General features: G+C 41.3%; 1 protein-coding gene across 1 annotated transcript in view; it reads left to right on the forward strand.

Moving 5' to 3' along the window:
* Positions 1–29: 29 nt before the first annotated feature.
* The window catches only part of rras2 (RAS related 2), a 33418-nt gene continuing 14196 nt past the window's right edge, over positions 30–19251 (forward strand). The window contains exon 1 of the mRNA XM_086106850.1: positions 30–615. Coding sequence (XP_085962976.1) covers positions 514–615 — 102 coding nt within the window. The 5' untranslated portion in view covers positions 30–513. The remainder of the gene's footprint in view (positions 616–19251) is intronic.

The following is a 19251-nucleotide window of genomic DNA, read 5'->3' on the forward strand; positions in this document are numbered from 1 at the left end:
GCTTAAGAAAATGGGTTAAATCAGGACTTTTATCAGAGTCATCCCCCCCGCCCCCCAAAGAATCAAGTGTGCAGGCTGCTATTCGTCGATAACTTATGTGAGTGCGTGACATGAGTCTCAGGTGAGTACAAGTCTGCGGGAGTGCACGAGCTTGCGCGTGGGCGTGTGCGTTGGGGCAATTATATGCAGGTGGGGAGCCCCCTTCGACAAACGTGGGTACTGCATCCTCTGACGATCACTTCTCCGGTCTCCACATCTTGTTGAGCGTCGCAGGCTGAGGCAGGCAGTCAGGCACTGTGCTCCAGTTTCAAACGCGGTCACACGTATGGACCGGCGCCCGTAGCTACCTTCCGGACTCCTCCGTGCTCCTTCTCACCACCGACGAGCCGGTTTCGGCATCTTCCTGTGGGGACTGCCCCTCTCTCTCTCTCCAGACTGCGTAAGGCCTCTCTGGTTGAAGAGGAGAAAAGTGGGGCTTGGTGTGGCGAAGGCGGTGGCGACTAAGTGTCCTCGATGGCAGGCTGGAAGGACGGCTCGGTGCAGGAGAAGTACCGGCTGGTCGTGGTCGGAGGCGGCGGGGTGGGCAAGTCGGCCCTGACGATCCAGTTTATTCAGGTCAGTGAGGCTGCACTCCCACCCTCTTTGGGTGCCCACAACACGGAGAGAGGCCGTAGGGAGCCCCGTGAAGCGGGCACCGGCGGGTTGTTTTCTTCGCCGCTACTTTGCAGAGGCCTGCAGCAACTTAGCAAGGGTTTGTTTGTTTGGAGAGATTCGAACGCTTATTTTTTATCTTTTTCGAAGCATGGCTGTCATATCCAATGCGTCGACGCCTGGTACATCCCCGACTACTTTGCACTTCGTTAGTTAGAAAAAAGGGGAAGTTGACTTGAAGCAGAGCTAGTAAAAGTACTGTACTGTACTGTACTCACACTGTACTTAAGTACGAGTACAGATACCTGTTGGGGGCCGGGGGGCACTGGTAAATGTTGAAGTACTGATTCAACTCCAGCACGTGAATATAAAAGTATTTACTCAGAAAAAAAAATGTATTTACACAGAGAAAACCCCCCCACCAACTTCTGGGCACAGATTACAAATTTAATTTATTCTGTGCAATGAATTTTCCCAATGGAAATGATATGAATTTCCTTTAATTAATCCTTCTCAGGTCCTCCTCCTAAATACCATAATTTTTCATACAAAATCAGTTTTAATAAATTAACACAATGGAGAAAACCGCTTAACTTGCATAGTGCTTGTAGTGAGTGAAAAGTAAAAAAATATATACTGGACACACTGTCATAACGTGTTGCCATTCCACTGTATAAGTTTGTGAACTGTCTTACAAAATATGCAAATTTAGCTCACAATAACAACTGAAAAATACTATACCTGAATCATTTTCCAGATTAGACTGCTATGTTAAAATAAGGCCATGGATGAGGAAAATCTTACTTCCCTGAATCTGTTGCTGTCATTGTTAATGCTAACTGGTTCACCTTCCTCCATGTCGATTTTACCTCATCCTATTTATGTCTTTTTTATTTGATGTAGTCATTCCCCGAAGTTGAAAAAGTAACAAGCTTATTCCGACAAAGTACAAATATATGTAGGGAGTACAAGTATAGAGTTGTCAGACAAATGAATACAAGATACTGGACTAATCTAATTAAATGCACCATATTCATACTTTGTTATCCGTATTTGTACCTCACACTACTGTTTTTAGGAGCTTACGCTTCATCCTCCAGGCGAGATTAATTTACGTCACTGCTTTCAAGCTACAACCTGGGTGAACCAACAACACTTATAGGCAGAGGAAAAGTTGCCCGATAGTTGCCTTTTGGCCCACCCCCCTTGCCACAAGAAGAACATCATGGCACCAGCCAGAGAGAAGAAAACGGTTCACAGCTAAATCACATGAGAAATATGCTCAAACACACTGGCGGGGCCAATTTGTCTTGCTTGACTGATTGCAAGTAAGCAGGCAGCAGCACAAAGTGTCCATAAAAAGATGATTAACTTTCGAGTTCAGGTGACTTCCACAAAATGCAAGACGGTGTGAGCTCCCTTTTTTTTCCTGGAGACCACCCACCTCTCCCACAATAATAGACAAAGAACTTAACACACAGTACTTACTAAACGTCACATTTGTGTTAAAGATGCACCCTGCTGGTTGCATTCCGACACTTTGCAGACTTAAGCGGCGTTGTTCGACCTTCCTGGCCCTCATCATGGCTGTTTCATTTCCGCCACCATTCACAAAAACACACGCATGCACATAATATGACAAACTTTGCCCTTTGCAGTGTGTGTGTGTGTGTGTCCCTTGAGTTAGTACTGCTGCACTGATGCCTGGCTCCTGCTTCAAAGAGACGAGACTGCAGGCAGCTGCATGTCTCCACACTGTCAGACAATGGTGGGCTGGCACACGTGTCAGAGCGGGGGTGAAAAGCTTCTGGTGAATGTATGTTGGTTGGTGTGAGGGGGAGTTGTGTCTAATGAGGGTTCAAAAAGCTCATTAACTACATACCAAGTAAAAAGGGATCAGATAGCTGTGGCCCAGATTCTTGCCGGAGCCCACTGACCCTGCCGCCCCACACATGGGGAGCTTTTAAAAAAACGGTGTAAAAGTTTACACGTGCTAATTGTAATCACCCTATGTTGTGATTCAGCAAGGTGTACACATGCGGAGGTATCTAATGGTGAAAAATGTATTTTTCAAAGTAACGTCAAAGCAAACTATCTGCCTCAAAGCTTGGCAGTCATCATCATTACACGCATACTAACGTAGTAATGCAGACTCACACACCACTCCGTGTAGAAATACGGTGCCGTCATGTTGATGAACCAGGAGAAAAGAATCCGTTAACTGTCCAAAATGTTGCTGTATAACAGAACTAACAGATTACAACAGCACGTCTATGATCGCCAACACAAGGTAACAAAATAAACACAAAATACTTTTTACACAAGCTGCTATGGCCACAATTAACATGCAGGTGCTCACTAAAGACGCAGACTGGCTAACAGGGAGCTTCTTAACAGCCAATCGCTATTTTCAGTTCAAAATAGCCAACCCTACACTCAAATTCGCTGACACCCACATCACTCACCACACACACTTAAGTCAGAAAAATAGTGTGTAACGTGATGACTGTGACACCAAGTGGACAAAAATATTACCTGCACCTCAAAGGTATGTACATTTTGTTGTTCAATTCTCATTTGAAGAAACAAATTCAACAATTTGTTGTTGCTTGCAATTGTCACAAGATGATGACAAAACACTACTTTTCTATTAGACCGAACATGAGTGAAAGGAACTCCTCCCCTGACTTCAACATAGTTCCTTGGCAGCAAGGCACATGCTCATTCATGTGCACGTGTGTGTGTGTATACGTGTGTGTGTGTGTGTGTGTGCGTGTGTGTGTGTGGGTGTGAGAGAGAGAGAGAGAGAGAGAGAGAGAGAGAGAGAGAGAATTGAAAATGAGCGGGGAACACCTTATTTTAGTCGCATTAGATTTTATTCAACATTTCGACCAAGAAAATTACATTCAGGAAGTTTGTGTAAAACAATTGCAACTTCATGGTGTCTTGATTTTGACAAGAATATTGAGAAGGTGCCGTGATGGACAATAAAATCTATTCAATTTAATTTGTGGATTTTTGTATTTACTGTTTTCATTTCAAACTAGGTGGGGCGTTTGACTTGAGTTGTAACTGTGCATAAAAATATTGTAGTCATGTCATGCAATTATTAAATGCAATCGCTTATCAGGTCAGGACATTAAAAACAAGTCCTGACACTATTCCCCAGAGATTGCTCTCATGATATAATTTGAGAAGGAAATCAGAGTATGACTGCCATGAGGTTTGGATCCCAGTTTGTGTTTGGGATCAGTTCATTTGCTCTCATGCTCCTCTGGCGTAAACGACGCTGTAAAAGTGAGCGATGAGGATATGTTGACAGCATTAGGAAGCCTACAACCTCTTCCGAGCTCTCCTGCCAGGGGAGAAGACCAAACGGCTGCTCGGGAAGTCGAGGCTTTCCCCAATAACTGCGCAGAGTTTGGGTGGGACGTGGGAGGGGGCCTGGGCCAGTCTGGGTGGGATGACGTTAATGGTCATGGACCATGTGGAATTTGGCCCTTTTGCAAAGGAAGTCACTCAACTGTTGCTGCACGTACACGTAGGGCCTCTCTGATTTGGGTGGAAAAATTTGACCTGCTTCCTGAATCAGTGGAACGTGGGTGTGTGTGGGTATGAGTGTCAGAATCTTGGCAGAGTGTTGATTGTTTTGCCAAAAATATGAAGTACAGTGTGTAACAGACATTCAGTATTAATTTTCATGACTTCTTGTCTTCCCTTCAAAATGAACACAGAGAGAATGTGACAATATTGACATCTCTCAATATCATATTCTTTCATGTAAAGTGACCTCGACTGGCAGACGACATCACTCGGCGCACTTGAACAATTGAATGATAGATAGTAAGGCTGAACAATTCATCACAATCGCATTGTAGTAGAATTCAATTTTCACATCGCAGAGACTGCAATTTGGGGCCAGGATGACATCGTTGTGTCCGAAAGGTTTATTTATTTATTTATTAAAAACTCAATTCCATTATTTTTCAAAATCTTTCAGTCCTAATAAAAAGATACATAGATTTCCTCATTGAAATGAACGGTAATGCCGTGAATCCGTTCCAGCACTGTTGTGCTCTTTCGGTGTGTGCACCTTGGCCACCAAGGTGCAGAATAATATGGACATGCAAACACATGAAGAATTTCACAACTAAGTGAATCGATCATCTGCAGTAATAATGTTAGTTGTTTTTCACTGACAATTCAAAAAAATTACATGTGGACAAGCGGTGGGGAAACATGCATGCTCGGATGCATATACTGTACTGTCTGTCTATGTGTGGCTGCACCGTTTTTGTTCGAATATCTGTTGATTAAAGGGTTCTAATTACCACAATTTAGATGCTGGTTTTGTTAGCAGTGTGTGCCATTTTGATTGTGTGTTAGCATGAAGGTAGAAGACTTTCTGTAGGCAAAGTTATGTGGTTGTTTTAAATACATGTGTAATCCATTTTATTTTATGTTTGGTTGGACAATAAATTTAAACTGCTAGTCGCAAAAAGGAGGTTGGTATTTTTTTTATGTTTTGAGTGTTTGACTTTCTGCATTGACTTGAATTCACTGCTGCCATCTAGTGTTCCTATCAACAAATACTGTATTTGCTCGCAAGTCAAAGCAAAATGTCTAAGCAACTGCTCGTTTTTTGAAAAATGCATAGTTCTAGTCATTTGTAAGTGAAAGTACCACAATTATATAAACATGTATTTAATAAATACTTAAAATAAAATCTTGATATTAGATTTAATAACTATATTTGACTATATATTCAGTTTGTTATGACATACAGTGTTATATTATGAGCCATATTAAAAGTAAATAATCTTCATTTTTGACTGACAGTCAAGAAAATAGTTATCATGTTTGTAATTTGCAGTGGTAGCTTTGACAAGATTTCAACCATGTACAGTTTCACGGACACCTGAAATTAGGAACTGATGCACAATTAAATACAATGCCAAAGGAACTCTTCAATGTGCAGCCTAAGTAAATTTAGCAGTGGAACAAATATAATAAGTCCGGATCTTGATATAATGTCTCAATGTGATATAATAAGTAAACAAGATTACGAATAATTTTAGAGTGCTTGAATACCACGCCCCAGCCAGTCAGAGGAAGAAAAAAAGAGACAGAGTGCTGAGGCAGGGATTTGGGGGCGACTTAGTGTATAAAAGAGGATGTCGCTTGAAGCTATAGAGTGGTGAGTCCTGTTGGCCATCCGGACACCAAGCAGAGATAGCAGTGAGATGACACATCATTGAGTCATATGACAAACGTGGAGCACAATGTTGTTCAATGCAACGCCTTTGAGGGAGGACGCCTCTATATACGGGAAAGCGTGACTCACATCGGAGACTGTATGTGGGGTAGTGTGTGTGTGTGTGTGTGTGTGTGTGAGTGTGTGTCAGTGTCACTTGGTTGCTTTTCGCGAAGAAATGTTACAACTGGATGTTGTTTGATCTGGTTCGGGCACGTCATTTTTGGAGACGTCAGCTGGATTTATATTTCACATGCCTGTGTGCCGCTCTCCGAGGCACTCATACTTCACGCGTCGTGTATTTTCAAATATTTTCATTTATTCTCTTGTTCAATTGTCTGTAACTTCCAGGCTCGGTGCTGTTATTATTGATGTACATTGTCGAACGCAACCAATTCAAAAAGACAATAAATACGAAATAAACATTCATACCAGAATGCCACAACTGACGTCCAGGCTGTTAGTTAACAACCAACTGATAACCTGATATGATGGTAGAATGTGTAGATGGTGACGTCAAGTGGATAACAATAAAACCTGTACCTCATAGGCACATTTCTTCGTTTAAGGCATTCAACACTTTTCATCATATTGTGTGTTGTATGCGCTAATACTCTCAACACAGAACGACACACACGCATATCAACACAATGACGAGCAGACACATCCAAGGTATGTGCCGATGTTTACTGAGTGTTTCTGAAGACGACCTGTAATATTGCGACGTCGACAAGAAAAGACTTGCTAAAGAAAATACTTCCTGCCAACCAGGGAACCGGGTCGGGGCTGTTGTGTTTTATTTACTGGTGCTTCCATTTCCCGCTGCTTCCTTGTTCATCAGTCAGGGTGCTGCTTTGATTGCCTGCATTCCGTTCACGTCACAGTTCACAGAGTCAAATGCCTCGAGACTAGTCGGCCTTCCCCACACACATGAAGATTTTTGGTCGTACATGTATATGTTGAACACGTTTCATCTTTAAGAATGTCGGCCTGACCTGTTTCTGACTGTTTTTGCGACAAATCCACTTTTAACGCATCTCAGGCCAAAAGATAGTCTTATAAGACATGTTAAAGCGGGCCTTTGGTGTTCTTGGGTGGGATGGGGCAAAATCAGGACAAAAACAGTCCGAATGTCTTTATGTATGTACCCAGCCTTAGAGGCTATTTATAGGCATTGCTGTGGCTTTTTCAGCAATCACCAGTTTAACATGGCATCCACTTGGTAAAATGAGTTTGTGTCTGTAATTTGTATCGCTCAGATTGTAGTGAGCTGTGAGATATTTTTCCTTCTTGCTGTAAGTTCTCTTTCTGGTTCTAAATTCTGCGAATGTCTCCATTGTGAGACGAATAAAGGTTTTATTCTTCTTCTTCTAAGGTTAGCATCGGTTTTCCTTTTTACAACCAGTGACACCTTTCTGTCGTCACAGTGCAAAAAATGCTGCAGAGAAAAAGGGAAAATACATTTTCTCCCTGAGCTCAAGTGACCTGTGATGGCAGCAAATCTCATGAGAGTCACATGAACTTATTTGACTTTTGAGGCTTATTTTTCCAGGAAATGTTGGTTGAACTCTTAAATTGTACCACAGTGGAATTCAAATTTGGAGTTTCCACTGTAATTTGTTATGTATAAGGATTATGTTCTTCTCCCTTGGATCCAGAAAACACAATTATGATCCTAGCTGTTCACTCCATGACTATAAATTATTTTCAGAGCAATGTTGCCCTCGAAAGGAGTTGAAAGGAGATCAATAATAATGACAGCCCTCATTGGGCATGCCGAGACACGGTGAAGGCATGATACAGAGAAACATTTCATGTGAAACTACCCCACAAGGGCCTATTAAAAAAAAAAAAAGGCTTTGTAGCCCTTTCTAGCCCGCTTATTTATTCTCATCACAATTGGCTCATCGACAGTAAGGCAGTAACATTTCTTTGTTGGAGCAGACTGAACCACGACAAGACGCCATTTTGAACCGTTCATAATTCCCTCCACCAAACTCTCCCAAACACAAAGCGTGTTAGGGGCTGGTGGAGCCAAGGTTGAACTTTTTAGCCATAATTCTTAAAGATATGTTTTGAACAAACACAACACCACTCTTCACCCTCAATAAACACCATGTACACTGTTGCTACAGTGAAACATATTGGTGGCAATCTCATGCTTTGGGGCTGTGTGTTTTTTTTTTTTTCCAGCTGGAAAAGTTTGAAATATAGCAGTCAGTATTAGCATGCAAGCTATCGGCTTCTCCATCCATTTTCCGATCCGCTTAACCTCCCAAGGGTCGCGGGGGTTGCTGGAGCCTGTCCCAGCTGCCTTCGGGCAGTAGGCGGGGGACAACATCCTGAACCGGTTGCCAGCCATTCGCAGGGCACACAGAGACGAACAACCATCCGCGCTCACACTCGCACCAAGGGACAATTTAGAGTGGTCAATCAGCCTGCCTTGCATGTTTTTGGAATGTGTGAGGAAACCGGAGTACCCGGAGAAAACCCATGCAGGCCCGGGGAGAACATGCAAACTCCACACAGGGAGGCCGGAGCTGGAATTGAACCCGGTACCTCTGCGCTGTGAGGTCGAGGCGCTAACGACTGGACCACCCTATAGGCTTCTCCAAAAAAGCTCTCTCTGAGAACTACTGAATTCAATTTTGGATTAATCAGAGACACATCATTTAGTGGCAGGTGTGTACAGACTCCCATTTAACACGCGCTTCAATGTGTTTGGTTCACCGGAAAAACAGCCACATGCACAGCTGTGCATTATATCCGTTGTTTATTTTTACTTCCCCTCTTGTAAATGTATATACTTTTTCAATTGGGTTGTACATAAATGGTGGAAAATGTTTAGAAATGATTTGTGGTGTGGTTTTATTTATTTATTTTATTTTATTTTTTATATTAAAAGCCTGCCACTTGACAGAGATGGAAACTATTCACTCTAAGGAGGACTCTCTGATATCAAATACCCCTAAGGCCGGACAATTCTTAGGAACAGCATCTGGAAAAAAATGTGCCTCTAAATCGTCACACAAAACTGAACTGCCGGACATTCACACATTGCACTTTTTTTTCTGTTTCTTTTAAATCACTTTGGCTACATGTTTTCCAAGTGGTCTTAAGAGAAGCTGCTTTTGTTCAACTTCTAATGTGCGTTGATACTTAATTGTTATCAAAGTGAAGGCGGATGTTAGATTGTTTTTATGTTAAATAGATTTTCACTTGCAAAAAATGTATACTTGTATGACAGTTAAGAATATGAAGTGTCTATACTGTAACAATAACAGTGTTATGGCATTTTGTCTTTTTTTTTTGCTGCATCCAAGCTTACTCACGCTACCGTGATTGTGTTGCACTCTAATTAATGTTTAAACCACCTTGGTAACAATACATTGATTGAGTTTAAAAAAAGATGAGGTCGGGAACTCGATAATACATCCAGTGAATGTACTTGTGAAACAATATTCCTGTGCCAAAAAGCCATGTCCAATAACGTCATCCAGCATTAGTGTTTCAATATGTCAGCTGGTCCACAAGTATAATAACTACAGACTTAGGCAATCTAGTGAAAAAAAAAATTCCAGCCATGACAGCCTCTTATTTTTGCGGGTTCAAACAACTGCAATCATTGTGAATGATCAATGACCTCAATTATAATTGCCCAATTCCCCATTGATTGCAGTATTCTGTTTCAGGCTCAGTTGAATACTGCTGTAGATCTGATCCGGATGGTTTCAGTCTGGTGCCATGCATCATGTAGTGTGTTGATGCTTGCTGGATATTAAGCTGCTATAGGGTTGCATCTGATGATCTGAAAGTACTGAGCAGAGCTCATTTATCAATTTGGTTTTAATGAGCGCCAGTACCGACCAACTCTGATGGATTTTACCCAAAGTTGTCAAGTTCTGTGAATATTTTATTGCATACTCCATAATTTGGGGATGTGAACGGTTGTTCTGGTGTTTTTGGAGTCCTTAAATACATGAGAACATTCCTTTTATTGAGGTAATGTACTTCAACCTGGAAAAATGCCATGCAGCATACCAAAGGAATGCATACAGTAAACTAGGGGTGTCAAACAAATTTTTGTCGTGGGCCTGATTTTAGTTACAGTTTCCCTTGGAGGGCCGTTATGACTGAAACCACATAAAGAAGTCAAGAATAACGGTTTATTTACCTATTGTTGAAGTTACTGTAATGAGGGGTTTGGCAACAAGAAAATTCTTACAGTATCACTCTTATGTATTACATATGAGAATTTGAAATTTTGTTAGAGATTTTAGCAAGCATGATGAAAGTTGACATCTTTGATTTGCTTTCGCGGGCCATAGAAAATGATATGGCGGCCAGATCTGGCCCCCGGGCCTTGAGTTTGAATCCTGTGCACTAAAGGGACTTCAGGATCTGTAAAGACACTCCCAGCCATCTGGTAACGCTCAAGAGACTAACTGGTTGCTCCTTTTCCTGCAAGATTATGAGAAACTAATGAGTATCCCGCGAGGAATGCCACTCTGAACATGCTGCAATGCAAACACACTTGTATTATTCAAAATATAGTCTATGGCTGCCCCATTGGGTACACTTGAAGAGGCAATTAAAAATCGACTGTTTTTGTAATTGTAGACTTTCTGTACGAGTTTAGAATAGCATCAGATCGTACATCTTCATAGAAGTTGACCTCTCTCATCTGCCAGAATTTGAAAATTAGTTCCCGGGGAAATTAAGGATCCCACTTTAGGTGGGGCAGTACTGTAATGTATCCTTTTCTACAAAGATTGAGTATGATACACTAGCTTTAAATTATAATATTGTCCAATTCAAAAAACCCAAGTATGTGCCGTACTACATTTCAATATTACAAATCTATCTTCAACGTTCCTGTAAAGTGAAAATAAATGTCTTGTAAATTTGAGACAACCTTGCCAAATTTGACAGGTTAAAAACATATCAAGTATATAAAATGATGCTTCAACGTCATGGAAAATCAAGCCTTTCTCTCCGCTTTCAAACAATGTGGGTGTGTCCGCTGAATGTGCTGAAACTACGCCCACTCAGCTGCCAGTCAAATGCCAATTCTATGACTTCGCACTCTTTGAATTCACTTTACAGAATCTGTAAAGTGCTCCTTTTCCCTATTGATCCTGGACTCCCCCCCTCCAAAAAAAAAAAGAAAATCCTGATAAAATTAAGTGAATATGGTATTTTTAATGTGAGTAAGAAATACTGTTTATTAGGGATGGGGGAGTACCGATACCAGATACCTGGAAAACCTGACATTGAATAAGTTTTCCTTGTAAGTCATTGGTGCTGCACTACGGCCGTTTGACACATTGCGCTGAATAATCATGTGTGTGTCAGAAAGACAAAAATTTCTTTGTTCACAATTATCTGTCTTTGTGTTAAATGACATTACCATCAGTACTAGTCGTACCAGTGAGTACTCACGGCTCGTCACGAGTGACTACTTGTATTGGTATCGGTCTGGAAAAAAAGTGGCATTGAACACACACCGACTGTTTATACAGTGGATGTGTAGATATAATCAAGTTTTGTGGAAAGATTTCTATTTCAATATATAGATCATTTGTGGGATTGCTATACATGTTATCATCTGTCACATAGCATAATATTGCATCAACCCTTAATTCCAGCATTATCAGTCAACACCAAAGGTTTCACACATTATTTAAACTGGTAGTGCTCCGCAGTGTACCGCTGCTACCTTGTTTTCCGGTCACTGAGTCTCACATAGTCAGGCAGACGGATGAGGCGGCGGCGAGCTGCTTTGTGTTGTTTTGGCAATTGTTCTGTGTTCACACATCTGTCTGTTTCAGAATAACTGGCAACAGTATCGGGTCTCACATCTCACAGTCTTTGCACGGTCGCGACAACTCTGGCGATGGGAAAATGACATGTTGCTTATTTTAGCTTCTCACCCCCACCAATTTCAAAATGGAACGCTCAAAGTCTATGCACAGGCTTCTCATACCGAAAGCCTACAGGATAGTTTATCAGTTATTCTAAGGAGCCTTTCACACCTACATGTTTCTTTCTCTCGTCCAAATCACCTGTTGTATTTGGTTTATTTGGGTTTTCCCCCAGCTCAATTCCTTTTTAGACGATAAAGTGTCCAGGCGAACCAATATGCATCAGAATAAGGCATGCAACATTACCGTCTTCCATTACACCAGTCCACCAATGTTGATCCAAATTTTTGGAATCAGAGATGCAAGCAAACTTTTATAGATTAAATTTTGCCACTCATTCAGAATTTGCCCATGTATTTTCTCTTGTGCATCAGGTTTTCACCAATATACTAAAAATAATCTATCCGTTCATTATCCAAGCCGCTTATTCTCAGGAGGGTCGCGGGCGTGCTGGAGCCCATCCCTGCTGTCTTCGTCGGGTTGCATCCTGAAGGGTTTGCCAGCCAATCGCAGGGTACACGCAAACAAATAACCAGTCACACTCACTGTCACACATAGGGACAATATAGATGTCCACTTAACCTACAATGCTTGTCTTTGGAATGTAGGAGCAAACCGGAGAACCCAGAGAAGACCCCGGCAGACACGGGTACAACATGCAAACTCCACACAGGAAAGCCGGAGCCGGAATCAAACCCTGCACATCTGCACTGTGAAGCGGGCATGCTAACCAGTCGATCACGGTGCACAAACAATAATAAAATATGTAATGTATTAAGTAATGTCTATAAATTAAGTGTTAGGTTTTGTTCCTAAAACCCCATAGCTATAAATTACAACGCTTGGTCAATACAAAAGGCGGCACGGCGATTAATATTTTAACATACAGTCAAACCTCGGTTTTCGAACGTCTCTGTTATCGACCGAATCGGATTTCGACCAAAAAGTTTTAGATCATGCCTCAGATTACGACTGAAAACCGGTTTTCGACCAAACTGAGCAAACGCGAATACGCCACTCCACTCCGCTCGGCTTCCCTACACGAGGAAGTGACGTTTCCTCGTGTAGCATTCATTGTGAGCAGACATGTTTGTGATGATTTACGCATATCTGACTGTTTTTTTGTTATTTCTGCAAAGTGTATTAGCCCCTAATCATGGGCTCATAAAATAGTTTCGGATTTCAAACAAATCGCTTTTCGAACAGGTCAAATGGTCGAAAACCAAGGTATGACTGTAGTTAGGTAAGCGGCTCAGATAATGGATGGATAGAAATAACAAAATCTGGCTAAGATAGGAAAGTTGATCTATGACTTTTCTTGTCTTGTCTCGGAATCATTTTCTTTCATTTGAAAGAATATCAAAGCTGAGGTCATGGACAGAAAAGCATCAATGTGGCAATGATGTCATTGCTTTACCAGAAGATAACACTAAGCACCCTATCTGATTGTTCTGATGTCATCCTCAAGACTACTCACAGCCCCTTTGGCAGGCGTATTTTCTTAGCTGATGATTTATTAACTAGGGATGGGCAGAATGAAATGGATTATGGGTAAATTGTGTCTTCAAGCAAAAAAGACAAAGTTGATTGCAGTATTCATTTTCTCATCAAAATAGTTAACAATTACTGTTAATTGTCCATGGGTGTGAACGTGTGAATGGTTGTTTGTCTGGATGTGTCCTTTCATTGGCCCTCACCCAAGTCAGCCGGAATAGGTTCCAGCACACCTGCGACCATTACGAGGAGGATTAAAAGTATAGAAAATGAATGTAGGGATAATATTTCAATATCAAGACATTTATAATTGTGGTACTTTTCATATATCATGTGGGGGGATGATTTGGGGAGGATTGTTGCCTGAATTGTTATCTTGGTTCAATGTGAGGAGTCTTTGAGATGTACTCAGACAATGCTGTATCTACAAGACAGAGTGAAACATGAAAATAACTTGAGCTTTGAAAGTTTTTTGTAAGGCATCGGTGCTTGTTGCCGATGTCTGGTGTTGGGCTGGCTGCCAGACAGCTGGGGGACATTTGGCGTTGTCTCACGCAGGAAGTGTCCAAGTGGACTATGGGACACCTGCTGTCCATCAGGGGGGCCTGGGAGCAAGCAGACCCTGAGCAGGTGATAGTACTGCGTGACTCCTTTTCCAAATATGCTATTGACAAAGGCCACCAGTAGTCGAGGTCATTTAGGGAAATACAGTAATCAGAAAACAACTCCGGCATATTTAAAAAAACAAACAAAAAAAAAACAGAGGAAGACTCATTTGTTGCTGAAATTTTCTGTCATATTCATCATAGCTTGCCTTATCCCACTGATAGTTAACTGTGTGTGTGGCACTACTGCAAACATAAATATTTGAGTTGGCTGGAGTCACTAAAACAGCTGTCGCGTGACTGTTACCCTGATCTAAAAGGTGCAGCAACTGCATACGCTTGTGTGTCCTCAGCAACAGCTGGTGCCGGAAAACACAAGGTAAAACTGAACGATTGGCACGCGCCAGTGCACGTTAACTAAACAGCTGTTTAACATTTTGTCTGGTATGCCAAACCAAAACAGTTCTCTTGCAGCCAGGCTGCTGGTGATACGAGTTCAAGCCATTGGCTGCTCGCTATGCATGCATGGGTTACAGTCATCATGCTCACAGGTTGATTGTCAGACGTCTAAGTTTTGGGCAACAAGAAGAAATTGTTCTCATCTCTCCCTTCCTCGTTTTCCAAATTTTCACCAATCACTCATTGATAAAATCGTCAACAAATTTCTATTCATGACGCCCCTGTAAAAATATAATTCAGTTACAGCAGGCAAAAAAAAAGCCTGACTCGTGATTGTTCCTCCTTCTGCTCTGAGTCAAAGTTAACACAGATTGCTCTTATTTTGGTTCTGAAAGTGGAAATGTGATTTTTCTGCTGCCGCTCAGCAGAGGTTCGGATCTATTTTAATGGTATGCAGGACAGGCGCCACCCGAAAAGTCTGAAAAATCATTTACTTTTTGCATGATCACAAGGCTGCTTTTCAATAAACATCCTAATACTATCTGTAGAGCTGGACGATATGGTAATATACAGTACATGATATTAATATATTGGCCGTCAGAAATTAGCGATTTAGTTTATGTTCTTGTCCGTTCGTACATCCTTATGATCTTTTATGTCTAAATATTTAGACACTACTGTTCTGGAGCGTGCCATCAAAAGCCAAGACCACACCAGAAAGAGGCACTTATTTGTGGCACATGCGGTTGTGAAGGCTTGCTAATGTTGGAACTTTTCAGGATTTATGCTGCATTCTACACGACTGGAAAGTCGGAAATATCCCACTCAGTGCTCGAGAGGTCTGACCTCAAAGCAATTCCTGGCAAACTCCAAGCATCGATGACAACTGGGATCAAGTAAAATGTGTTTTTGACATCAATCTATCCTTACTTTCACCAATACGCACAGTACCATTCGATTCTGCTCAATGTGGTTTACATTTTATTGTGTTTCCACCGAAAAGAGTCCATAAAAGGCGGCTTGAAAGACTAGTACAGTCTTCTCAACACTGCTCGGACAGTGTCAAGTTGATTTTATTTGGTTAATTATTTGATGGATTACAAGTTGTCTTGATAGAATGGTATGATGTCACACTATTTGAGCAGCTGACATGCTTTGCAGTGGAAACACAAACATTATCTGGTTAATCTGAATGGCATCCTATTATACTTTTCTTAGTTAATGTTCTTAACCTCCCAACCTGACATTTTCTGCAAAGCAGACCTTATCTGGCTTGCTAACAAGGTATCGCGCCAGCCAAGAACATGCCGGCACAAGCCAGTCTCAATGGTTTTCCTTCTCTTTGGTGTGCTCTTTGCTCCCCTCTGGCATTTTGTTCTTCTGTGTTGTACATTTCATTCACTTTTATGGTCCGTCAATTCGATCATGTTAAGATTCACACATTGTGATGAAACTGATTGGTATTGTCATTCTACTTATCCCCGAAAATGAGATTATTTTAATAGTTGTTTAATACGATTTGAGTACTTGCCTAATTTTGTCACATCATATTAGTCACACGTTTTGATTCTGTTCTCTGTTTGGAAGCCTCACTTTTTTTTTCTGAGCCACTTCACCTGTAGTCCAATGCATGCTTTTTCAAAGATAATAATGGGAACCAAATATAATAAAAATCACCTCTCTGTATGTCGCATTGCAATTCATTACTACTGAAATTTCAATCATCACTATATTTTTGAAATCTGTAATCTTGTTGGAGATATGTTGTGACCTCGATATGGATGTTGGGGGCAGCATGCCTTTTACCCCTGATCCGTAGCACTGCTGTGCTTCTGATATGATCTTTTCGAGTTGCCCCAGATCCTTTGTCATGTTAGGCCATGCTAGTAAGGAAAGTGCAGTAGAATATATGTTGGTAGAAATGACGCACAACAGTTGTGCTTGAAGAGAGAGACCAAGATGTGCTGCAAATACCTTTGGATTCCAATGAAGAGAATATGTGTGTTGTAGATTTTGTAAGAAATATTCTGAACAATTGCCAGCTGAGTGTACCTGAGTGTGGTATTACTGGACAAGGTAGATTAAAAAAGGGTGCCCATGAACATTGTACATGTGTGAAATAATGTCTTTGTCAGTTGGCCAATGGTCATTCACTGACATTTTAGTTGTTTCACTTGCATTGCTCAAATGTAATTTTTCTTTCAGGTCCACTTCTCAGTCAACAGCTGTTGCTTGCTTGTTAAGCATTATTCATTTTTCTCCAGGTCTGGGCATTTTGTTGGGATGTTTCACATGACAATGTCTCTTCATAAAAGGGATTTATTTCCTCACTTGATGTGCACATTTTTCAAACGAAAAGCCTTTTACATAACCTGTTAGAGCTGCAGTTGAATGTCTTTTTTCAAGGGCGTGTCAATGTTGCGGTCAGACCAGTATTACATATTACACCAGAGGCTGGTGCTTGAACGACTGTTTCTGATTGTGGGATGCTGTGTCATTGTCATTGAAGTAGACAGAATCGGGGGAATATTTTGTGTAGGGACAGCTTGTTGCTGTATCTCTTGTTGCGGCTCTGATGTAACTGTTTCAGATTAGAGGCAATAGATTCTTATTAACCGATATCCTATGAGTGATTTTGTACCTTATTGCATTTGGTTCACCATGCTCACAAAGACTGCTGTGATAGAACCAGAACCCAGGAGGGAACGTGCACATTTGTTTTTATGCTATAAACCATTTTGTGGAAACTGCTTTGATAATGTTCAGACATTGGGTAGGCTTTATGCAGAGGAGGGAATCTTAAGTGATTTCACATGATCAACAAGAACAATGAGGTTGTTCACATAGTTGAGGGTCTTTGTGTCACTCTAATCAGTTTGTAACCCTCTGCTGGGTCAACATGGGTCTCCATTTTTAATTCTGCAAAATGCTGCTATGGACTGTCGATAAAGAAATTGTTCGCACTGACCAATGTAAAGTACCGCCTTGAGACCAACGATCCGGTCGGTCAAAAGCCTTTTAAATGTCATGACTTTGATTCGGCACGTTTGAGGGGGTTCAAAAGTCTCCACATTGCAGCCAGCACAGGCTGATATTTAGCCGCACGTTTGAAGTCTTAATGCCAGGGGTCAGAGGAGACCGGGGGGGTCGACTGAACCATTGGTTGGCTGGCTCACTTATCCTGAGCTTTCTTCTCTTCTCCCGACCGTAGCTTCTGAATCCATACTTTACATATACTGTAGCCTGTTTGTTCAACGTATCTTCGATATGCTCAACAAGATGACAGAAAAGCCACGCTTATGTATGAATCACTGAAGGAGATCTTGAAAATGATGTCGTGAATAAAGAAGGTTACTTTACAAAAGTATGTCGGCATGTAGTGTAACAACCGCGATAGTATGAAGAATTTTATTATTGTTAGTGTTAAGTTGTTTTTCGCAGAAGATAAAGAATAACATGCCTGTGAGAATTATATTGCCTGTCTGTGTGTAGAGATATCTGTTACTTAGCACCACTATATAGATGCTATTTGTTAGCCCGTCTGCAGTGTTTTGAATTGTGTCTTAGCATTAAGCTAGTGCAAGGCAATGTTGTCGTTTTCAATACAAAATGTGCAATTGTCGTTGTTTCATCATGTCTAATTTGATGGTAAACTTCAACTGGGAGTGGCAAAAAAAAACAAACATCTTAGATCAAATTGAATTATCTGAATATGTAGAATATTGCAAGTTAGCAAACTATCGTCACCTAAGCTTTGCATAGCCTGGAACACATCAAGGAATAGTTGCAGTGTGTGGTGTTTGGATTTTCTTTAATTTAATATCCAGCAGACTTGACAACTTCAACTGGATCACTACAAAAATGTGTGTTATAATGTTTATTTCATACAAAGTGATGTTCTTGGAGCCGGTCGCTTGTGACAGTGTTAATGCCATGTCTGGGTAAAGCCTTGCTTTAGTTTGATGGGGCCAAGTATTGGCTTGCTGTCATCTAAAGGACAAGGCAGTGAATAAAGCGAATGATTATTGATCTGCACATTAGACGCACGAGAGCTTGTCAGTTATGTGCTCGGGTTCATTGAGTTGTGCATGGAGCCAAGGCCCGGCGTTTCACTGCAGTCCCGCTGTAAATATCCAGCGAAAGTGAAAGCGAAAAAAACATGTCTGATGGATCCTTCAACCAGGTCCGTCATAGCTCAATTTTCTCCAGCAGTGTGGGCTGCCTTTAAGTTGTCCCCCACTTTTTAGTACAATGTTCCCCAATGGCTCTTTGAGCCGGCAGACGCATTGTGTGCTCCCGTTCCCTCCATGTGTATTGAATAAGTGACCTTTCTATTTTGTATGAGCTCATGGTAAAAGTGGGCCTTTCCAGCGGAAGTTAAAGCCGATCCCCTCCCCTTCTTGTTCTCTTGCTTTCCCTCTCTGTCGTGTGGAGCCTCTGTCCTCCACAGTCCCTTCATTGTCACTCGTTCACCACCGCCTTCCACTTCAAGCACTCTCGAAGAAACAATACTGCTCAGAGAAATTCATCATTAAGTGGTGTGAAACACAAAAGCACATGTGGAGGAATTGTCGCCATAAGCATGTGTTAAGCATTTAACTGTTATAGTTGGTGTTCTACCACCGCAAACAGCACAGTGATTTGTTTATGGATCACTTTCATTTGTAACAGGCTGTATTACAAATGGGCATTAGACTAAATTGCCTTTCACGATGATGGGGAACATTTTACATTCTTATTTTTAACGCTTAGTGAGAATCCCGCTGAATGTTCAATATAAATACCCAATCCTTGTAGCGCATTTGTAAGTGAGAGTGCTTTTTAAGATAAAATGTTGGTAAATCGGGAGTGGTTGTGATCAGTTTGTTTTTGCTACTATTGTCTACCATTTGTAATTGTTCAGAAAATTTTGATTTTCCAAAGT

The sequence above is a fragment of the Hippocampus guttulatus genome, chromosome 3 (assembly GCF_054856545.1).
Source record: "Hippocampus guttulatus isolate MCC_2025c chromosome 3, RoL_Hgut_1.0, whole genome shotgun sequence".
Lineage (NCBI taxonomy): Eukaryota > Metazoa > Chordata > Actinopteri > Syngnathiformes > Syngnathidae > Hippocampus > Hippocampus guttulatus.